This window comes from Sceloporus occidentalis, unplaced genomic scaffold (genome assembly GCF_023333645.1).
Source record: "Sceloporus occidentalis isolate IW3139 unplaced genomic scaffold, rSceOcc1.0.p SCAF_6, whole genome shotgun sequence".
Classification (NCBI taxonomy): Eukaryota; Metazoa; Chordata; class Lepidosauria; order Squamata; family Phrynosomatidae; genus Sceloporus; species Sceloporus occidentalis.
In genome coordinates this window covers 23,753,086-23,775,980 of record NW_028316986.1, presented here as the reverse complement: position 1 = coordinate 23,775,980, position 22,895 = coordinate 23,753,086, and the positions used below count along the sequence as shown (strand labels likewise).

General features: G+C 42.5%; 1 protein-coding gene across 4 annotated transcripts in view; it reads right to left on the bottom strand.

The window, feature by feature from the left end:
• LOC149310510 (phosphofurin acidic cluster sorting protein 2-like) overlaps positions 1–22,895 on the bottom strand; it is a 269,085-nt gene that overhangs the window by 35,851 nt on the left and 210,339 nt on the right. For all 4 annotated transcript variants that reach the window (XM_089529102.1, XM_089529103.1, XM_089529104.1 and 1 more), the window contains exons 3-8: positions 19,330–19,419; positions 18,840–18,965; positions 17,467–17,629; positions 16,661–16,752; positions 12,696–12,776; positions 10,553–10,612 (exon numbers count right to left, since the gene is read on the bottom strand). In XM_089529102.1, coding sequence (XP_089385228.1) covers positions 10,553–10,612; positions 12,696–12,776; positions 16,661–16,752; positions 17,467–17,629; positions 18,840–18,965; positions 19,330–19,419 — 612 coding nt within the window. The remainder of the gene's footprint in view (positions 1–10,552; positions 10,613–12,695; positions 12,777–16,660; positions 16,753–17,466; positions 17,630–18,839; positions 18,966–19,329; positions 19,420–22,895) is intronic.

Genomic DNA, 22,895 nt, shown 5'->3' with positions numbered 1-22,895 from the left:
TTTCCCGGGCAAATTGGTGCCTGGGGAAGGCAATGATCTGACTGGGAAAGGGATGGGGTTGGTGTGCACACCCTTCCTGGCTTCTCCCTCCTTGGATTCTCCCCCTGATGGGAAAAGCCCGGGAGGAAGGAGGAGGAGGAGGAGTGAGTGTGCACAGTGGCCTTGACCTCGCCAATAATCAAAACTGCAAGCATCAAAGCTGCAAATGTGGAGGGCCGAGTGTAGTCTAGAAGTAGCCAAGCCATGAGCCACTGTCGGTAGATCTGTCTTCCCCAAGAAAGGGTGCAGCTGGTGCACCAGCAGAAGCTGGTCAAAGATACTCCTGGCCACTGCAGCAACTTGGCTTCCTAGGAGCAATGTCGGTCCAAGAGCATGTGTAAGCTATGAAGCTGATCTTTCAGAGGGAGATAATCATGGTAGTCTGTTTTAGCATAGAAAGACAAAGAAAACCAGCTGCATGTTTGAGAAAAATTGGGAGGAAGAAATTTCCAGCATAAGCTTCCTGAGATAGCATTTACATTTCTATACCATTTCAAACTGAACTAAGTAGTCTGTAAGTGGTTTACAACTGGATCTAATTATGTTTGATGAAGTGGACTGCATCCATGAAAGCTTATTCTAGAAATGTCTATTTCCCAGTACGTCTCAAATGTGTTACTCAATTCCTTTATTTCTTTATGGAAGAAAGGTGGGTTCCAAATGTAACTAGTGAATACATAATTAAATGAATGGAGAACAACAGAAAATAGTATTAGAAGAACCATGTTGATTGTAACAATGTCTCTTCAGGGCAATAGTCCCCCTTTCACTGAGGAGGGAAATTTGTAACCTGGAGAGCCAGAGTTCAAACATCTTCTCAATATAGCAGCAATGAGGAAGAGGGTACCCTTCAAAATTATACCTTCATAATACTGAATCCCTTTTCACAGAATCATAGAGCCTTATTGCATGAGAAAACAAAGTGGAAATGGTGTTGGAAAGCAGCAGCTTTCTCCATGCCTTACCACATGAAATTGTAGCACTTCAGTTCTCTTCCCACAGCAGACGGTTGTAAAAGCACATCTTTTTTCTAGCTGGAGAAATCTATTTGACAAAAGACATGCTTTTACAACCATCTCCTATGGGGAAGAGAACAAGAATGTTATGGTGGGAGTCTACTACAGACCCCCAAGTCAGACTGAGGAATTGGATGATATCTTTCTAGAACAGATGACCACACAGTCAGAAAGGAGAGATGTAGTAGTGATGGGTGACTTCAACTATCCTGATATTTGCTGGAAGTCAAACTCAGCAAAATCCTCAAGGTCTAGCAAATTCCTCACTTGCCTGGAAGACAATTTCATTGTCCAAAAGGTGGAAGAGGCAACAAGGGGGTCAGCTATTTTAGATCTGATCCTAACCAACAAGGATGACTTGGTTAGTGGGGTGCAAGTGGTGGGATCCTTAGGTGGAAGTGACCATGTTCTCCTGGAGTTTGTAATACAGTGGAAAGGAGAAGCTAGGCATAGTCAAACACACATTCTAGATTTTAGGAGAGCAGATTTCAGTAAACTTAGAGAAGTATTGAGGGTGATTCCATGGTCAGAAATACTAAAAGATAAAGGAGTTCAGGACGGATGGGACTTTCTCAAAAGGGAGATACTGAAGGCACAATTTCAAACAGTTTTTCCAGTGAAAAAGAAAAATGGGAGGTGTCTCAAGAAACCAGGATGGATGACTAAGGAACTTTCAACGGAGCTAAGTTTGAAACGGAACATGTATAAGAAATGGAAAAAGGGGAAAATCATGAAAAAGGAATTCAAAGAAATAGCAGGCATGTGTAGGGGTAAAGTCAGAAAAGCTAAATCACAGAATGAACTCAGACTTGTTAGAGAGGTTAAAGACAACAAAAAGGGCTTTTTTGGATATGTCCGCAGCAAAAGTAAGAAGAAGGAAATGGTAGGGCCACTGCGTCAAGAGGATGGCAAAATGTTAACAGGGGACAGAAAAAAGGCAGAATTACTCAACACCTTCTTTGCCTCAGTCTTCTCAGAAAAGGAAAAGGGTGCTCAACCTCAGGATAATGGAGCAGAGGACAGAATAGGGGAATTTCAGCACAGAATAAGTAAAGAGATAGTAGAGGAACACCTTGTTAATCTAAATGAATTTAAGTCTCTGGGACCAGATGAACTTAGGGTTGCCATATTCCGCCAGGGGGCGGGACAATCCCGGTTTGGGAGGGGCCAACCCGGTCCCGGTCCGGCTTGGCGCCCAAACCGGGATGGCCCCGCCCACCGCGGCCACCTCAGCTCCCGCGGCGGCTCCAAGGCCTCGCTGAGGCCTGGGAAGGCTCTCCGCGGTTGGAGCTCCAGCCGCGGAGACGCTCCCTCCCGGGCCCCAGCGAGGCCTTCAAGGCGGCTCCACGGTCGGACCTCCGGCCGCGGGGTCCTCCAAGGCCTCCGCAAGGCTAGGGAGGAGGAGGAGGCCGCTTCCCACTGCGGCGATTGCCGCGATGAGGAGCGGCCCCTGCCTCTTTCCCGGCCTGGGAGCCTGCTGAGGCTTCCTCCCAGGCCGGGAGGAGGAGCAGGCCGCTTCCCATTGCGGCGATCGCCGCGATGAGGAGCAGCCTCCACCTCTTTCCCGGCCTGGGAGCCGGCCTAGGCTTCCTCTCAGGCCGGGAGGAGGAGGAGGAAGCCTGGCACCGCGGCGATTGCCGCGATGCCAGGCTTCCCCCCGCCCTTCTCGGCCTGGGATCCGGCCTAGGCTCCCTCCCAGGCTGGGAGGAGGAGGAGGAGGACAAGGTTTAAAAATCTAGGACTTTTTTTTTTAATTTCCTAGCCAGGAAATTAAAAAAAAAAAAAAAAGTCCTACATTTTCAAACCTTGTCCTACATTTGTCCCGGTTTCGAGGTCCTCCATTATGGCAACCCTAGATGAACTACATCCAACGGTATTAAAAGAACTGGCAAATGTAATATCGGAGCCATTGGCAATAATCTTTGAAAACTCCTGGAGAACAGGAGAAGTCCCAGCAGACTGGAGGAGGGCAAATATTGTCCCCATCTTCAAAAAGGGGAAAAAAGAGGATCCAAACAATTATCGTCCAGTTAGTCTGACATCAATACCAGGAAAGATTCTGGAGCAGATCATTAAACAGAGAGTCTGTGAACATCTAGATGGCAATTCCATAATCACAAAAACTTAACATGGGTTTCAGAGAAACAAGTCATGCCAGACAAATCTAATCTCTTTCTTTGATAAAATTACCAGCTTGGTAGATGAAGGGAATGCTGTGGATATAGTATATCTTGATTTCAGTAAGGCCTTTGACAAGGTTTCCCATGACATTCTTGCATACAAGCTTGTAAAATGTGGGCTAGACAAGGCAACTGTTACATGGATTTGTAACTGGTTGACCGGCCGAACCCAAAGGGTGCTCAACAATGGCTCCTTTTCATCCTGGAGAGAAGTGACCAGTGGAGTCCCACAGGGCTCTGTCCTGGGCCCAGTGCTATTCAACATCTTTATCAATGACCTGGATGACAGAATTGGGAGCATACTTATCAAATTTGCAGATGACACCAAATTAGGAGGAATAGCTAATACCCCAGAGGACAGGATCAAGATTCAAAATGACCTGAATAGACTAGAAAGCTGGGCCAAAGCTAACAAAATGAAATTCAACACGGAGAAATGTAAGGTATTGCACTTAGGGCGGAAAAATAAAATGCACAGATATAGGATGGGTGACACCTGGCTGAATGAAACTACGTGTGAAAGGGATCTGGGAGTCCAAGTAGACCACAAGTTGAACATGAATGAACAGTGTGATGTGGCAGCTAAAAAGGCCAATGCAATTTTAGGCTGCATCAATAAAAGTATAGTGTCTAGATCAAGAGAAGTAATAGTGCCACTCTATTCTGCTTTGGTCAGGCCCCACCTAGAATATTGTGTCCAGTTCTGGGCGCCACAATTCAGAAAGGACATTGAGAAACTGGATTGTGTCCAAAGGAGGGCGACAAAAATGGTGAAGGGTCTGGAAACCATGCCCTATGAGGAACGACTTAGCGAGCTGGGGATGTTTAGCCTGGAGAAAAGAAGGTTAAGAGGTGATATGATAGCCCTGTTTAAATATTTGAAAGGATGTCATGTTGAAGAGGGAGCAAGCTTGTTTTCTGCTGCTCCAGAGAACAGGACTTGGAACAATGGATGCAAGCTCCAGGAAAAGAGATTCCACCTCAACATTAGGAGGAACTTCCTGACAGTAAGGGCTGTTCGACAATGGAATGCACTCCCTCGGAGGGTGATAGAGTCTCCTTCCTTAGAGGTCTTTAAACAGAGGCTGGATGGCCATCTGTCAGGGATGCTTTGATTTGGATTTCCTGCATGGCAGGCAGTTGGACTGGATGGCCCTAGTGGTCTCTTCCAACTCTGTGATTCTATGATTCTATGTCTTGCGGTAAGGCACAGAGAAAGCTGCTACTCTCTGGTGCCATTTCTTGTGTGATTAGGCTCATACAGGTGGGTCTGTAAGAGCCATACAGTCCACCCCAAATATGCAGACATACACAACTAAACCACTCCCAGTAGATGGGCACCCAACCTCTGCCTAAAGACAGCCAAAGAAGAAAAGTCCACCACTGTCTGAGTTTTATGAAGCTAGACAGGTTAAAAGGAAGAGAATAAGGTGAAGGACAAACCTTCTGCCTGAACAACTTGACGTTACCACAGCCTTACAATTCAGAGAATTTCTTCTTGCTGGTTTCTCCCAGACTAACAACTCTCTTCTATGGGAGGCTAGGCTGCCCCCTTCCCTAGTGACTTTCCATCATCAGGAAAACACCTGAACTTTGGAAAGCTGACTAGCTGCTGAACTACTGTGCTGTATTTTTTTAATGATGTATTTATAAATTACTTCTTCATCCAGTCATGTTATAATATTATAATATACAGCGTGCCCGTGCCATATCCTTCACTTCTGCCACTTTCAGCATATGCTGAAGCCACGGGAGAATATAATGAATGGTGTGCAGGCCATGTGCACGTGTCCCATTATTTTCAATGGGGCGCCAGCATACGAGATTTTCCTCTTATGCAGGAGTGGTGGTGTAACGGATCCCCTGCATAAGGGAAGGAAGCATGGTACAGTGTGCCCGCCTTTTACGCGGACACAGCATACATGGCTTTCAGCATATGCTGAAAGCTGCGCCGGAAAAGCCCCTTGCGCACTCTGGAAGAAGTAATGGGGAGTGAGCCTGTGCGCCACCAACACAAGCCCCATTACTTCTAATGGGGCTTCAGAACACGTGGATTTCCCCTTACGCAAAGGGATCTGGAACGAATCCCCACATAAAGGGAGGGCCCACTGTAATAACTTTTTCACATTATATTTTTTGTTGATACAATACATCTACTTTAGTTGGGACTAATAACAGGATTTAAGGCCTTGAGTCTCAATATGGGAGAAAGGTGAAATATGTGTCAAATAAAACAAATTACGCTTGGTTCATCTCAGATAAATCGCGACTGGCTTTACCCACTGGTTGACTCATCAGCCAAAGGTCTACTCTAGTTGGGACAGACCAACAGGATTCCAGATAATACTGCTTATCCCAAAGTTAGCACTTTCAGTATATGAGGTAGCTCAATTTGAGCTTCCCCACATAAACCTCATTCTATTTCTTCCTTACAACAGCCAGAAGAGAGGTAACAAGACACTGCAAAATCTCTTCTCAATATCCAGTTCAGAAGTCCTTTGTATGGACTTAATGTGGGGGAGGTATTGTCTGAAAAGTTAACATATAAAAGTAGACTGGCAAGAGGAACAGCCAAACAATATTATTCTTTTGAAATACGGTTTCCCTTTATTTCTTAATTTGGGAATGGGAAGAAGAGAGATGGGGAAGCTCTCTGTATGATTTTTATTTAAATTTATTCATAATTTATTTAGAGTATTTATATCCTGCCCTTCAGCCAAAATGCTCACACAGAGTCTTACAAATTATTAATTTGACAGTTCCCTGCCCTCAGGCTTATAGTTAAAATAAGGCAAAAAAAAAAAAAGAAAAAAAAAAGGGGGGGGGGAAGGATGGCAGGATTAACTCTAGTAGACACTGGCTTTTCTCTCTCTCTTCCAGAACAATGGCAGTTGGAGGGAAAGGCTCTCACCAGCTCTGGGGCCAAGGCATGATGATGGAGCTGTGCTGGCTCTTCTCTCCTTCACATAATATATATATATATATATATATATATATATATATATATATATTAATTTCCAAGTACAATAAAAACAACAAATGTGCAAACATACATAAAGAAAATGAAAGATAGCTGGAAATGGAAAAGAAAAGAAAAACAATGACTTCTACCTTTATTTTCAGTGATTATACGTCTAAATACTGTATACAAAATCTAACTTCTTTTATAATTACTTTACACTTCTTCTGGCTAATCCAGTTCTATTAGTTATCAAAACCTACAGTTATCATTTCAGCTACATCTTTTCCCACTGTTCTATCTGTATGTTTTAGCCAAAGTTCTCAGTTCTGCTTTTCTCTCCTTCAGTGAGTTTTCATATGGAAGAACTGTTGAGCTGGTACTGATCACAAATCCCTCGATTTAGAGGCAACCTGTTTCTTTGTTCTTAAGGTACTCCTACCCATCTCAACCTCCATTATGCATCTGGTTCTACTTGATGAATGTTCAGGTTCAAGTAAAAAAAGCAAAATATTATTATTATTATTATTAACTTTTATTTATAAAGCGCTGTAAATAAAAGATGATGATAATAATAATAATAATAATATTTTGCTTTTTTTACTTGAACCTGAACATTCATCAAGTAGAACCAGATCTCACAAGCCTAAAACTTAATTTATACCAACAAAGGATGTCTTGGATGCATCCTTCATTTAAAAAAAACCCTTTACCAATAGTTCAGAAATGCTCCTTTTTAGACTACAACTATCAGAATAGCTCAACTCTGGCAGTTGTACTAATAAGAAAGTAGTTTTCAAACTTGAATCTGACCTTATCTAATTTATGAGAGTAATCATATTGTAATCTGCTTCACACATCTTTGGGGCCCTGGCTTCATTCATATTTCTTATATGCTCTCTTATCATTTTATTTGTTTTATTAGTGTTGCAAGATACGCAATATATGTGTTTGCAATACTTTTGAAAAAGATTCTAAGCGCTACATTCTGCACAAAATATTTCATTCTATATAAAATTACCTACATGAGGAGATTAGAGGAAGCTAACAGCTATGAATACAGCTTGTCTCTAGAGAAACAAGACAGCTGGTCTACAAGTTGAGTTTTTTTCTTTTTGAACAAACCTTTTGGAAAATAGAACACCTTATAAAAAGCTCTGAAGATTTCTTATCACTGCCTTGTCAAGATTTTTTAAAAGCTGTCCCTTAAGACACACAGTTTCTTTACCTTTCTAGGGCAAAATTATGTCATGTCAAAACCAGCTCTCCCAGTTTTCTATATCAGACTTCTGGGGAAAAGTCAGATCTAGCATGAGGGATTTTTTTTAAAGCTCACCACATACACTCTGTCTTTACACTGTGCAAATTCTGACCTAAATCAACTATGGTACACCCACTAGATCAAATCGTGAATCAACAGTTAGGCAAAGCCCACTGATTCCATGGGTCTACTCTAGGTGGGACTAGCAAATGAATTTAGTCCTTTGTGTCCAATGCGGAAAAAACTGTGTACATACAGAAAACAGAGAATAGATTTAATACAATGGTGATGACAACAGGTTTGAACCTGGGTTCAAATGCTTACTAAGTTAGGTCACAGTCTCTATTCAAATTTCTACTTAATTAACAGTAAGAGCTGTTCGATGTTGGAATAGAGTGCCTTGTAGGATGGCAGACTTTCCTTTGCTGGAGGTTTTAGAAGAGGTTGGATGGCCATCTAACAGGGGTGCTTTAGCTGAAGATTTCCTGCCTTGGCAGGGTTGCTGGATTATGTGACCACTGCAGTCTCTTCCAACTCTACAATTCTACAAAATAACAACAGTGACCTAATGCAGGCCTGTTTTATGGACTAAGACTGCAGAATACTTAATTATGTCATTTTATTTTTGCTGGTACAGGGGGAATTGGAGAGTAGCCATAGTTTAACAGGTTAGTCCTTGTTCAATCGCTAGCATCTCCAACATAATCTAAAACAGCATCCATAGTTTTTTGTGGGTTTTCTGGGCTATGTGCCAGCCACAGATGCTGGTGAAACGTCAGGAAGAAAATTTTCTAAGAACATGGCCACATAGCCCGAAAAACCCACCAAAAAACATTCACTGGATTTGAGACTTACCAAGAGTAGAAACAAGGGCCTTTTGATCCCTCTATCCTTGAGGACTAGGGGCACTCCGTGTGTGTGTGTGTGTGTGTGTGTGTGTGAGAGAGAGAGAGAGAGAGAGAGAGAGAGAGAGAGGAATGATTTCTTCGTGTCTTATGGCATATGAAAATTCTATTTGTAGTGGCCAATTCATAATAGCCAAATTATCACTTGATGGTACAGTCATCAAGCAGTGTGCTTGTGCATGATCAGTTCCTAGGTGGCATACATAGGACTTGGTAGTGTTATAATTTTATGAGTGTAAATTCTGGGATTCATAGCCCCCAACTCCACCCCATAACCTTCTGAAACTTTCAGGTGGAAATCAGAATATCATACTGCCTTTAGTCCCATATTGGAAGAGAGGTAATGTTTTTTTTTAATGCATTTAATACTGATTTCGTTGTAGCTGTGTTGTTGTTTTGCCTTATGGTTTCTTAACTGTAATAAAGGCTTTGATTGATTGATTGAATTAATGCTTCTTAAAAAAATAAGAAACAACAACAAACCAATAGCTGGGCAGCTAGCTGAAGTAATCTTTTAAAAGAATACTTTGGGGATTCCCTGTATTTTGTAGCTACATGCAACCAACACCATTACTGTTTAACATGACAAATCATGCTGCAAACAAAATGCCACAGAACCATAACACTGGTATTGAACCATCACCACACAAATGCTACCAAGGCCATTAAGGCTGATCTTGACATGCTTAAAAATACCTGTTGGAAAAAACAATGCACATTCCAAGCAGGTCACATAGGAAAACAGGGGAATTTAGAAGTATACCAGTCCCTACAGTATACCAATTTATTCAGTTAACTGAATCCAGTGGGGCTACTTCACACTCTTGTAGTACAAGGCAAAAAACAAATGAAGTCAAATATCAGGAGAAAATTCCTTCCCAGTCTCCTGATGTGGTGACCTGTAACAGTCACAGCAGAGCCTGGGAGAGTTTAGTGTTTTGGACTATTAACTCCTAGAATCCCCCTTACAGCATGGCAATTCTGGAGACTGTGGTTCAGAATAGCAATTATCCTGAGCTCTGAGCCAGAGTAAACAGATCTAGTCTACTGATGACCTAAGACACTATTCTCCAGCTGTTCAGAACCAAGTAACACTCTCCACTTTCTCTTTCTTGATCCTGACAATCAACATTTTAAAACGAAACAGAAGACATTTAGGTGATGGTATCCTCTGTTCCTGTGGCAACATTTACTGTGGCCTGCCATGATCTGGTAGGACCATTAAGGGTGTGGAAATCTTTAATGATGGTATTTCAATGACCTGAACCCAGCAGAGAAAGCAAGACCATAATGATAATACTATAATATAATAAAGGGCAACATATTAGCCATTAGGAGATGTTTGGCAGAAAATCATTTCTTTCTTTCTTTGGTTCAGAGAAGATGGCATTAAAAGAGCACGTTAATGACATTTGCAGATATTACTAATGAGGGAAGCTGTGAATGCTAAATGAGGACAGGAAAAATGATTAAAAGGGACCTAGAAATTTTTTTTTTCATGTGCAGGAAATAACAAGCAACAGTATATTTTAGAAGTGGGAGGTGGGTTAACCTACTTCTGACAGATGGGGAGTAGAGTGTATGTGTGTGTGAAAGAGGGAGATTTAAGACACAGTGATAATCCCTTTTGAACCTAAACTATAAATGTATGAACCAGATTCATGCCCTAGCCTTCTACAACCCCCGCCACCATAGGTGTTGGGCTATAGTTCTCATTGTCTCAAGCCAGCAAATTCATGCTGCCTAATGATAATGGGATAATGGAAAACACCATTATTTGAAAGACTGATCCTACTGGAAAGATGGAGAACCCTTGGCTGGACCCCAAACAAAGGTTGGACCCTGACTCTTATCACTCCCCACCACTACAGGTGATAGTCAGGGATGATGGGAGCTCTGTTGCCAATCCCCTACATTTACTGTATCTGGCTGGAGACTGCATCTTACGTATGCTCCACACACTGAGCAACAGATCTCTTTTGTTAGTTTCCAAGGCATTTTGCCCATGCTAACTCCAAAAATCTTGACTTCCAGCACATTAAGCTCCTCTTCCACAGAAGGCAAGAGGAACATTACTGGGCATGAAGTCCACACTATAATCTTGATCAGAAACCCAAAGTGAGTAGAGTTTTGTAAGAGAGGAAGCAAGACTGGCTTACACATCTGAGAGGGACAGATCTACAGTTTCTTACCTCATCAGTCACCTTAAACCTCTTCAACAAGGCAACAAATTTCTGCTTGAAGTTTGGTTGCTGCAATGAAAAGGAAATAAATGAGAATGTGGTAAGCTTTTAATTTACCACTTGATCTAACCACAAAAAACAGAGCTTGGAAGAAAGAGATTTTTTGGACTATGTCAACCATATCCCTTAGCTAGAATGCAAGATGCTGGGAACTACAGTCCAAGACAAAAAGAGTAACATTTCCAAGCTCTGGCAAATACACAGCAAAACACAGATTTTTCTGAGGGGCGTGGAAGCTTAACTCACAGACAAGGCAGAGGAAAATCTCAGGAGGTTCAGCTACCAATTTTGGGGGGCTCTGAGCAGGGTGTCCTTTATGCATCCCCCACAAGTTGTCTACCTTCCCCACCCAGTACCAGCTGCAACTTACGCCTCCTACTGGTAGTGCTACAGTCAGGCTCCCGCTCCTCTTCACTCATGAAATTTATTGCACCTTTCACTCTTGTTATAATGCTGGTGCTGCCACTGGACATGGCTACTCCCATGAGCACAGCAGAAAGTGAAGAGAGAGCTGGCAGCCTATCCTTCACACTCACCAACCTTCAGCCTTAACCAGTGTCAGCAGAGCGCAAGAGAGAGGCTGGTGGTTGTATTGGCACCATTCTTAGGAGGCCCAAAGTGGTGACAGGCACTAGTAGGCAAGAAATCATTGGCCCCCAAGTAAGCTGTCAAGACATACAGAGGCTTACAAAGTGCTGCAACACTTAGCTGCTGGTGCTTTGTCTGACCCCTAAGATATGGTACTCTGTCCCAGTTACAATTCCCTACCTAGATGTGCTTGCAACATGTGGTGGTCCTACAGGTGAGAAACGGCTGTTTCAGAAGTAATTTATTTGCTCATGCTGCCTATCAACACTGTTTTTGCTCTGACCTTCTCTTAGATGGCGAAGACAAATGACAACACCGCAATAAATGGCCATTTAATAAATGAAGAAGGGGTGAGATGTAGCATTTAGGGCACAGAACAGAACATAGAAGCAACACGGTATTTGCTCCTGGATTCATAATCCAGATTATATTTGAGTGTATAAGTATTTGAATGACAGGGAGACTGTCAAGACCCATTATCGCCTCAGCCTTAACAGAACTGTCACTCTGCCAAGAAACCATTCTTTCCGTCAAGGTCAAAGGCACGTCAATGTGACCAACTACCGCCTGCTCTAGTGCTTTGCACACCCCATATGTGTGGGAAACCTGTCATGCAAACAACCATGTGGAAGAAGGAAAATTGGGGTTTGGAGTTGGGGCAGGAAAACAGAATGGACAAAAGAAATGGGAAATAGCATAAATATAAAAAAATAGATTGTTCAAAAGCAGCTGCCATAAAGGCCTTCTCTTGTGATCTTGCAGAGAGAAAATATGCTTCTGAGCATTTAAGACTGAACCTTATGTCTGAGTTATGTGTGTGTAGGATCATGCTGTCTGGCTACTGGCTGGGCCAGTAGTTTGCTCAAAAATAATCTCAGCATCTATGGGGACAACTGTATCTTAAAAATAAAGATTTACAAATAGCCCACAGTTTACTTATGCTCTCATTTCCACAAAAGCAAAACAAAAAACATGTACCTGGACAAATAAAAGAGGAGGCTAGAGAACAGCCTGTGTTGATAAACAGAACAGGCCCTGTGATTTCCCTAAGATCTTCTATCTCTGTATTTGCTCTCAAAGAAGTTCATGAAGCCACTCAGAGTTTCATGGAAGATGAAGGGGGTAAGTATGAAGTGAATAAGCAAGACAAGCAGGACATGCCACATGGTGTTGCAGTATGGGCACTCCTTTTCAGTGTACTAGCCAGCAGAGTAAAATTTGCACTATTCTGCCTCTACAGATCTTAGGGAAATAGATCAGATAAGAGCTTTTAAATCTTCTCATACCAATTGCCGGCATCTCTACGGAGGTGCAACATGTCACAGAGTACAAAGATGACCAAATAGTTCAATTGCTAGATAGTCCTACAAGAGGCTAAGCGACATTCTTAGGATGCCATCTGCTGGGAGAATCATAGAGCCTCCCATACACTGTCTGTACTGCTGGATATACATTTTGTTTCCCAAGCACTCCCTTTTAGAAAGACAAAAACAATTGACTATACTCTAGTCATCGACGTGGTTCTGATCATTTTCCGCCTGGCTTTCTTCGGCTTGCGCACTTCATCTTCTTCATCGTATAAATCCTGAACAGCAAGAAATGACAACATATAATCAGAAGCATCGAGCATACGAAATGGTTTCCTCCTCAAACTCTTGCTAGAATTCTTATACCTTGGATTCCTAACAGTCCATTTTCAGGGGAAAGAACAATAATACTGGAGAAGCTTCCCCAGAGGATGGCTTCCCAAAGTCAGAAAAATTACTTTATCAAAGTAATTAGCTGACCTTGGGAAAGTTAATTTTGGACAGCATGTCTCAGAATTCCAAAATCACCATAAAATAACTTTAAAAAATATAATTCTGGGTTAAAGGGATAGGGAAAGTTTGCCCAAAATGATCCCACTCTAAGTGTTCCTTCACAAACCCTAGCTCTGTGCCTTCAAGAAAATAGTTACCTCTGTTGCCAGAACTCAGTGTTTAATCCCCTAATGCTTTCACTCAAATTTAGCTGCAAAATAAAACTAGTTCACAGTTCCTGGAAAGTCCTCTGAGAGCCCTCTGAGGGTCTCTGGCCCTTCTGCTGCACCAGGATTGAATCTCCCTCTTCCTGAGATGAGAGCAGCTTACAAGGTGTAGCTAGGAGGTGTCACTGAAACACCACCGTCTTCCAAAGGAGAGGGAGGGAGGGAATTTCTTTATAAAACACAATTTTTACATGGCAGGAGAAAAAGCTATCTCATCTTCAGTCTCAGGGATTGATATCTGGCCTTTTCATTCCTCTCTATTTTGTGTGAGACCACTCTAAGATGTTTAACTATCTATACAGCAGGGAGACTGGTGACAGTTCAGATGCTAAAATGGAAGGAAAAACATTTAGCAAGAGGCAGAAATAAGAAAATATGCAGGGCATCAGTGCAACCACTCTCTGATAGATGGAAAAGACAGCACAGGGAGAAAACCATGTCGTCTTAATCTCTTTAGGGCAGCTGTGAGAGACAGGTACATCAGGATCTATTGGAAGATTTCTGGTAATTTGCAGTATATCAGCAAAGCTGTCCAGCACCAAATGTATTAACAATAGTGGCAATAAAAAGACTTTTCCCCCTTTCTAAATTAATCTATAATTAAGAGAGATGGAATCAAGAATGCTTGGAGGGAAACAGAGAGTAGATTGATTGTTTATGTATGTATTAATTAAAATATTTCTATCTTAATGTATATCTAGAATATACAGGGGAAGAAATAATAAAGAGTCTTGCCGTAATAAATTAGTTTAAAACAATCCAACAGGAAAAAAAAATCCAACTTCTGTTTAAAGACCTCCAAGGAGGGAGACTCCACCACACTCCAAGGGAGTGTATTTCACTGTCGAACAGCCCTTACTGTCAAGAAGTTCCTCCTAATGTTGAGGTGGAATCTCTTTTCCTGTATATTGCATCCATTGTTCTGGGTCCTAGTCTCTGGAGCAGCAGAAAACAAGCTTGCTCCCTCCTCAATATGACATCCTTTCAAAGATTTAAACAGGACTATCATATCACCTCTTAACCTTCTCTTCTCTAGGCTCCCTAAGCCATTCCTCATAGGGCAGGGTTTGTTGACCCTTCACCATTGTAGTCTCTTTTCTTTGGACATGCTCCAGTTTCTCAACATCCTTTTCTTTGGACACGCTCCAGTTTCTCAACATCCTTTTTGAACTGTGATGCCCAGAACTGGACACAGTATTCCAGGGCCTAACCTGGAATAGAGTGGCACTATTACTACCTTTGATCTAGACACTATACTTCTATTGTTGCAGCCTAAAATTGCACTGGCCTTTTTAGCTGCCTCATCACACTGTTGACTCATGTTCAATGTGTAGTCTACTTAGACTCCTAGATCCCTTTCACACGTAGTCTCGTTCAGCCAGGTGTCTCCCATCCTATATCTGTGCATTTCATTTTTCTGTCCTAAGTGTTGAATTTCATTTTGTTAGCTTTAGCCCAGCTTTCTAGTCTATTCAGGTCATTTTGAATTTTGATCCTGTCCTCTGGGGTATTAGCTACTCCTCCTAATGTGGTGTCATCTGCAAATTTGATAACTATGCCCCCAATTCAGTCATCCAAGTCACTGATAAAGATGTTGAATAGCACTGGGCCCAGGACAGAACTCTGTAGCATCCCACTGGTTACTTCTCTCCAGGATGAAAAGGAGCCATTGTTGAGCACCCTTTGGGTTCAGCCAGTCAACCAATTACAAAGCCATGTAACAGTTACCTTGTCTAGCTCACATTTTACAAGCTTGTTTACAAGAATGTCATGGGGAATCAGATGCCCAGTTTTTGTATGGAAACATTTGTGAACTTGGTTCTAGTTTTGAACATAAATTCCTGGGCTGGGCATTTGCTTGAAACTCCTATTCCCTCATTCTTAGCATGTCTCCTCAACATAATCATTATCTTGCACCTGGTTCTGACAGATCGATCTTCTTTTAGTACTTTCACCCCAAAACAGCAGTTCTCACCAAATTTGAAGTAAGCCACCCCTGGCTTACAGGAGGGGTGTGATATCTTTCATGTAAAGGCAGGAAGACTTACAGGAAGGTCTTGAAACCAGGTCTTATGGTATGGTAGGTCTGGAAACTAAGCCTTACAAGGAATGATTTAGGGACCAAGGTATGTTTAGCTTGCAGAAAAGAAGACTGAGAGGACGTCATAGCAATCTCTGAGCATCTATAGCAGGGGTAGGCAATCTTTTTGAGCCGGGGGCTGGGTTGCTGTCTCTCAGACAACTGGGGGGGGGGGGGCCGCAAAGCTAAAAAATAAATAATAAAATAAAATAACAAGCAATAATAAAAATTAATGAAATGAAATAAAAAACAAGCAATAATAAAAATAATGAAATAAAATAAAAAACAAGCAATAATAAAAATAATGAAATAAAGTAAAATAAACAAGCAATAATAAAAATTAATAAAATAAAAAACCAAAAAATAAGTATTTTATATTTTTAAAAATTAATAATAAAAAACCTCCAAGGCAGACCTGAAATGGCCACTGACTCACCTTTCCACCTCCTCCTCCTCCTCGGTGCAAAGGCTCCTTGGGAAGCCCCGAACGCGGGTGCACAAGTGGGGCATGCGCGTGCGCACTGCCGCTGGCCCATGATGCAGCCTGGGTGGCGCGTGCAAAGAAAGAGGAGCTTGTCCTCTTTGGCCAGCTGGCCAATGGCTGGCTGGCCAAAGGGGACGAGCTCCTCCATCCTAGCCCCCCACGCGGGCGGCGGCGCTGGCGAAGAGGAGGAAGGCGGTGCTGCCCAGGAGGAGGAGGGCGGCGCTGCCCAGGAGGAGGAGGGCAGCATTGCCCAGGAGGAGGAGGGTGGCGCTGCCCAGGAGGAGGAGGGCGGTGCTGCCCAGGACAGAGGAGGAGGAGGTGGGTTGGTGGCCAGCCGCATTAGCAGCCGCGGCAATGGCCGCATGAGCAGGCCCGGCCTGGAGGCCAGGACAAAGGCCGGGATTGGGGGGGAACCGGGGCGGGGCGGGCAGGCGGCAATCGGCGGCAGGACCGGGCTGGGGCCGGTCCCAAGGCCTTGCTGGGCCGGATCCGGCCCGCGGGCCATAGATTGCCGACCCCTGATCTATAGGCATGTCATATAGAAGATAGAGTGAGCTTGTCTTCTGCTGGTCCAGAATCTAGATCACAAATCAATGGGTTTAATTTTTTTTAAAAAGGATTCTACCTAAACATTAGGAAAAAGTTCTTTACTGTAAGAGTGTTTAGACAGTGAAACAGGCTTCCTTGGAAGGTCATGGAGTCACCTTCTTTGCAGGTGTTTAAACAGGTTAGATGAGCTTTTCTCAGGAATGCTTTAATTGCATATTCCTACAGGGCAAAGGGTTGGACTAGGTGGCCCTTCACACTCCTTCCAACTCTAGTATTCTATAATTCTACAAATGTGAGAGACAGACATGCATGAGGGAGAGAAGCGGGTACCTGGCCTTGTACTGCATCATCACTGGCTTCCTGTTCAGAAGAAAAACTGTCATCCTCTTCTTCTGAATAGTTATCAATATCTGGAGAACGGTCTGGAATGGGAAAAGGCAGAGACCATGACCAAGCTGGCCTGTGCTTGTAAGAGGAAAGAGGAAAAGGAAGGAGAATGATGGAAAATGCAACAAGGAAGTTACAAATTCTGATACTGCTGATTAGCAGGGTGCCACTGCAGGGATTCTGAAAAGGGTGGGGTGGCACAAGCAGCAAAACAGAAAAGATGGCAAGTGTAGTAGCAATGTCATTTTCAAATGGCGGTAATGGCAGGAATACCATGAGACAAAAAATCAGATCAATATCTTACTCAAAGTGTTTTACATCAACTAGTACAAAAGAAAAGTGAACTACAAATAAGCCACCCTCCCCCATTCTGGCATCCTCCAGATATGTTGGGTCACAGTTCACATCATCCTGAGCCTGTAGGCTAATGGTTGTGCTAGCTGAAGATAAAGGGGTTTGTAGAGGGTTCAGGAGAGCAGGGGCCGAATCCAGGCTCAGCCATGTAAACCCACCAGGTGAACTTGGACAAGCCAAACTCTCCTAGCCTCAGAGGATGGCAATGGCAAATGCCCTCTGAAGAAACTTGTAAAGAAAACCCCATGATAGGTTCACCTTAGGGTCGCCAAAAATCGGAAAAGACTTGAAGACACAAACAACACACAAAAAGACCAATATATCTGAAGGATGCTGGGGTGTGGTGTGGATTGAATTAAACCTCATGTGGTGACACTCTAGGAGCAAGACGTTACCAGAAGCTTTGATTTTGGGACCAGAGGGGACGTTTCCATCTTCATGGTCAATGGGTTGGCTGGAGAGGGAATAGATGCTGATTTCGGCCACCCGAATGCTCACATCCTTGATGTTGCTGTGCAGGCCCAGCAGCTGCCCTCCATCTGTCGGGTGTTGCATGACCTGGGTAAGAAAGGGATGAACCACAGTGCAGGAGTCCTCTCAGCAAAGGAAGTTGCTTTCCATCAACTCTGATCCATTTAATCCAGTACTGTTGACACTCTCTGGCTGTGGCTCTCCTGGGTTCTATGCAGAGGTTTTTCCCAGCCCTTATCTGGAGGTGCTAGGGATTGCACCTGCATCCTTCTACATGCAAAGAGAGGGATAGCCAAACATTCACAGCCGGGCCCAGGTTTCCTTGCAGAAGGCTCCAGGTTCAATCCCCAGCTTGAGACGGGTCCTGCCTGAAAACCTGGAGAGCTGCTGTCAGCCAGAATTGAAAATATTATTTATTATTTATTTATTTGTGGTATTTATACCCCGCCCTTCAGCCTTAAAGGCTCTCAGAGTGGCTTACAATTATTATTTTTAACTAGATGGTTCCCTGCCCTCAGGTTTACAATCTAAAATATTAAGCCACTCTGGCAGTGGACAAGTGAACCAGGAGAGCAGGGGACATTTTTGTCCAGAATCCTGAATTTGCAGCAGGTTGCACTGCACTCCACTTCCATGCCAGGTGATGCAACATCATTTCCAGTTTCATTTTTGGCTGATTTTGCAGAGATTCCTGCCTTTCATGTGTTTTAGGATTTGAGATGGTAGGAGCAAACAAGATGCATTTTATGACTGTTCATGAGTGTCACCTAGTCCCTCCACCCCGATGAGAGCTATCTGGATAGGTGGTGTTTTGAGGGTCTACAAAAACATCTTGGGGGAACCACACTTTCCCCATTGTTGGCCTGGAAGGACCAATGATCTGAGTCAATTTAAGGCAGTTTACAATATTTGTATATTGCTAACATGTTCCCTCTGAGGCATCAGTGTTCTTCCATGAATAAACAGCACAACCGCAAAACTACTGCCTAGAAAGGTGGTGGGGTCTCCTTCTCCACTCATCTTCAGAAAGAGGCTGGACAGCTACCTGCTAGGACTGCTTTAGCTGGAGATCTTGCACTGGATAGCTATCTGCTAGGAATGCTTTAGCTGGAGATCTTGCACTGAGCAGAGGAGTGAACTAGATGGCCCATGAAACTCCTTCCAACTCTATGGTTCTATGACTTCATATGACTCTATGACCCCAGAGAACCTGAATAGCACCCTCTATTAGCACTTCCTGCATACCCATCAGCCCTAAAGTGGCTTAAGGTGTAAAGTGGCTGTTTACTTCCCTTACCTCAGCCATGTTAATAATGCCCACGGCCAGAGTTTTGTAGCCCAAAATAGTGCGGTTCTTGTATCGCTTTCTCCGCTGCAGCATGATTTGAAGCTTGTTGCCATCTCTTTTCAGAAAGTGTGGGTACTATAAAGGAAGGTGGAGAAGGATTCAGATACAAAAGCATTTTGTGTTTCCCTCTTCTATGCTCAAAACCCTAGCAAACCATTCACTGTGAAAAGTCTCAAACTGTAATCCTAAAACACTTTTACAAGTGAGTAAGGCTGAATGAATATAGTGGGATTTGCTTCTGAGTAAGCACACAGAGTATTTTGTTGGCCAAAACCCAGTTCTATTCTACTTGTGAAAGACCAAATCCTCTTTAATAGAACTCAAAAGAAATTCCTAATGATTCTATTCGTAAATGCACTGTCTCTTCATTAAACAGCTGAAGAAAATTATCTCACTAAGGGAGAAATCTGTGCTTTCGGGCCAGCAAAGTTCAAATTACCTGCAATGAAAACGTCAGTTCCAGGTCAGTTTCCATCAAGCCTCCAGGGGGTAGAACATATTCATTGGATCTCAGGACTCTCTTTGAACCCTGTAATGAGACCAGGAATCAAGTGTTAGAGTCAATCAGTGCACCATAACCTCAGCTGATCTAGCTTCTGTTTCCCCTCAGCAGCTGGAGATAAATGGAAAGCAATAAAAGAGAAGTTAGAGACTTAAAATCAGAGTTTGGAAAGCTAATGTTTGGAGTTACAACTCCCAAAACTCACCAACCAACATGGACAATGTCTAGGGGATTTTGGGAGCTGCAGTCAAAAAGCAGTCCTCCTAAGATTTAGTTAAGATGCAATCACGGCACACTCCTCATGACAAAAAAAATTAAAAAGGAAAGAAAATAATCTTTCAAGTTAAATGATAATGCAGGTCAAATGAAGGAGGATGAAGACCTTCTTCATTTGACAATACAGTACTTAGTAGACAATACTAAGTAGACAATACTAAGTAGTTCAAGCGAGAGGGAGGAACAGACAACAGAAGAAGAGGAAAATATAAAATGGAACAAAAAAAGGAAGGAAGAAGGGAAAGCAATAACTTAAGAGGTAACTAGGTAGAACTTTTTCTCTTAATAATTGTGAGCTTTGATTGAGAGTTCCTGCATGGCAGGGGGTGGACTGGATGGCCCTTGTGGTCTCTTCCAACTCTATGATTCTATGAAATACCCAAGCCAAACCCTCTCTGAAACAATCAGATAGAGGGTGTGTTTCAAACAGAGATACTGTACTGCTTTTACTTTTTAAATTTATTCCAGCATACTTTACCATTTTTAGAACAATAAAGAAATATGTACAATAAATAAAATATGTAAGAAGAAAGGCAAACACAATGCCAAGGACCCTTTGAAACACCCATTTTTCATACCTGTTGGCAAGTCTGAATTTAAGGCAAAGGGGTACAACCCTGTCATCCACCTCCTAGGCCAAGGTATGATCGCCCAACCATTCACTAATCTATCCAAAATTCCTCTTGTAGGAAAAAGGGAGGAAAAATCCAGATTGCAAGAAACAGAAATACTACACAATTTAAGATAGGGGTGAGTACATTGGGGAGTGGAGGGGGACTAGAGTTCTAAAGCAGAAAATTTCTAGTACCTTACCAAAGAACTGATAGAATGATGTAGTGCCTGCACTGGCATCCCTTTAAGGTCAAATGAAGTCATTTGTTCTCCCCGGTCTTTCACTTTTAAAATTATTATTATTATTTTAGTTCCTTTGAAACTGATGGTGGTGGCTTTTCCGTGTGCATCCACTTGTTGTTTTTAGCTCCTGCGATTCGTATAGCTGGGTCTTTTAAGGCTATGTTGGATTTTTAAGAGAGATCTTGTAGCACCTTTGAGACTAACTAAAGAAAGAAGTTGGCAGCATGAGCTTTTGTAGACTTAAGTCTACCTCCTCCCATGCATTCAAATAAAATAATAATTTGGATTTTTAAGATTTATTCTTATGGGCTTTTAAAAATGGTATTTTACTTCTGTTTTTTCAAACTGATTTTATATGACACCTAAGAAATCTGTCTTAAATGCATCGAAGCCTACAAACGATAAGTCAATTGTTACAATTCAACTACATCTCAAGGGTCAGAGGTACCCCAATCCAGTTATAAAAGTGAATTTCCTGCTCAGAGGTGTTTACAGTGAAGTGAGTCTCTGGTTGCTATCCAGAAAAGTCAGCAACCATTTTAGCAAGCCCAAGTGAAGACTCTTGAACTGAGGCTGCCTGCAAATGCTCTGTACACAGTGCAATTTGCCGAGATCCCTATTTCTCTCTGTCTGTCAAGCTTTTTCCAAGGAGAAATGGCCAGTTTCCTGCTCTGTTGAATCAAAGTGTTCATATCAGTGCTGCAGGCCTTTCTCTCTGTGTGTGTGTTCTCCACACTGCCAAGAAAAAGTTCAGAGAAGAAGCCAGGGAAAGCAGCAAGGTCAAATTATTTACCCGTCTTGTCCTATTAGCCACACTGCGTGAGCGTGACTCTAGGACAAATATTACAAGGATCTCTCTTTGATAAAGTGGTTCTGCTTCCAGCGGGATTATCTGCAACCTGACTCACCTTGGGAGCAGACAGGGAAAAGGATTAGGTTGCCCAGGATTTCAGTAACACCCTCACTTGCCCATCAAGACTTCTGAGACGTTGTGCTGGTAATGCCCTTTTAATTAGTTTAAAAATAATATTAATCCCTTGAGTGTTATCAAAGACAGTGCCTGAAAGGCAGTGTGTCTGATGCTTTCGGAGTTTGAAAGCATCACGCATGAGGAAAAAGTGGCTGCTACATTCCTCTTGAGTTAGATGGCATGATGAATTAGTTACCAGTTATGGCAAGGGTTCTATTTGGGCTGTAGTCTGAACTACACGTATGTATGGATAATGGACATGTGCTGCAAGCATTTATAAAGAGTTTGGAAAAATTGCTTCCTTGGACTACAGCTCTCAGAATCACCTAGCCAGCAGGGCCACTGGCCATGCTATTTGGGGATGCTGGGAATTGTTAACTTTCCTAAGTTCTGGTCTATTGCTGCAGAACATGTTCAAGCCGATTTCCAGGTGAGTGTGCATAAAAATGTGCTGTTTGCGGAATGCTGATTTGGAAAACAGTAATGAGCAAAATACCAAGCACAATACAAAAACACTAGTTAGTCATAATGTTGTATACAAGAGAGGGGAGAATATGTAAAAATAAACACTATATGGTTGCTATGTTTATAATCTTCCCCAAACTGGTGCCCTCCAGATGAGTTGGACCACTTCAGTTCCATTATGTCTGATTTTTGGCTGTTCCAACTATGGCCGATGGAAGCTACAGTCCCCTATATCCAGATTGCAAAGACTAGTATATATACTGCTTGGCTAATAAATAATAATAAATAAAACTTTTATTTCTATCTCCCACTAAGCTGTATACATTAGGCAAAATGAGTCTTCCAAAACAACATGTGGAACAATAAGGGAGAGAACATGGTTCTCTCTCCACAGTTTATGCAAAAAAATAAAAAAGGAAAGAAAATTATCTTTTAAGTTAAATGATAATGCAGGTCAAATGAAGGAGGATGAAGGGCTTGATGTTTTTAGGACTTTGGAACCCTGCAAAGTGCAGTTAATAAAATGCTTTCCAAATTAATGCTTTTAAAAATTTGTTCAGTGTATGTGTGAACAGCTCAGAGACTCATCACAGTATCTGAGAAAAGTGTTTTTATTTTTTTCAAAGCAACATGGGTTCTGACAGCTTTCCCTTAACTTCATAACATATGTGCAACAGAAATTCACACTTCTCTGAGCAGATAATAAATTGTGGTCTGCTGATAGGATTGCTGAGAAAAGTTACTGGTCGGGGGGACGCCAGCAGTTGTAGTCCAAAACATTAATGTTTCTGAGCATTAGCAAATAAATTCTAATGGCTATTTTTCTGGTTGACCACCCAACATCTGCTGATGCCTAGGACCTCTACAAATAAATGTTATCAGCGTGAAGTCGAAGGCTTTCACGGCCAGCATCCACAGTTTTCTGTGGGTTTTCCGG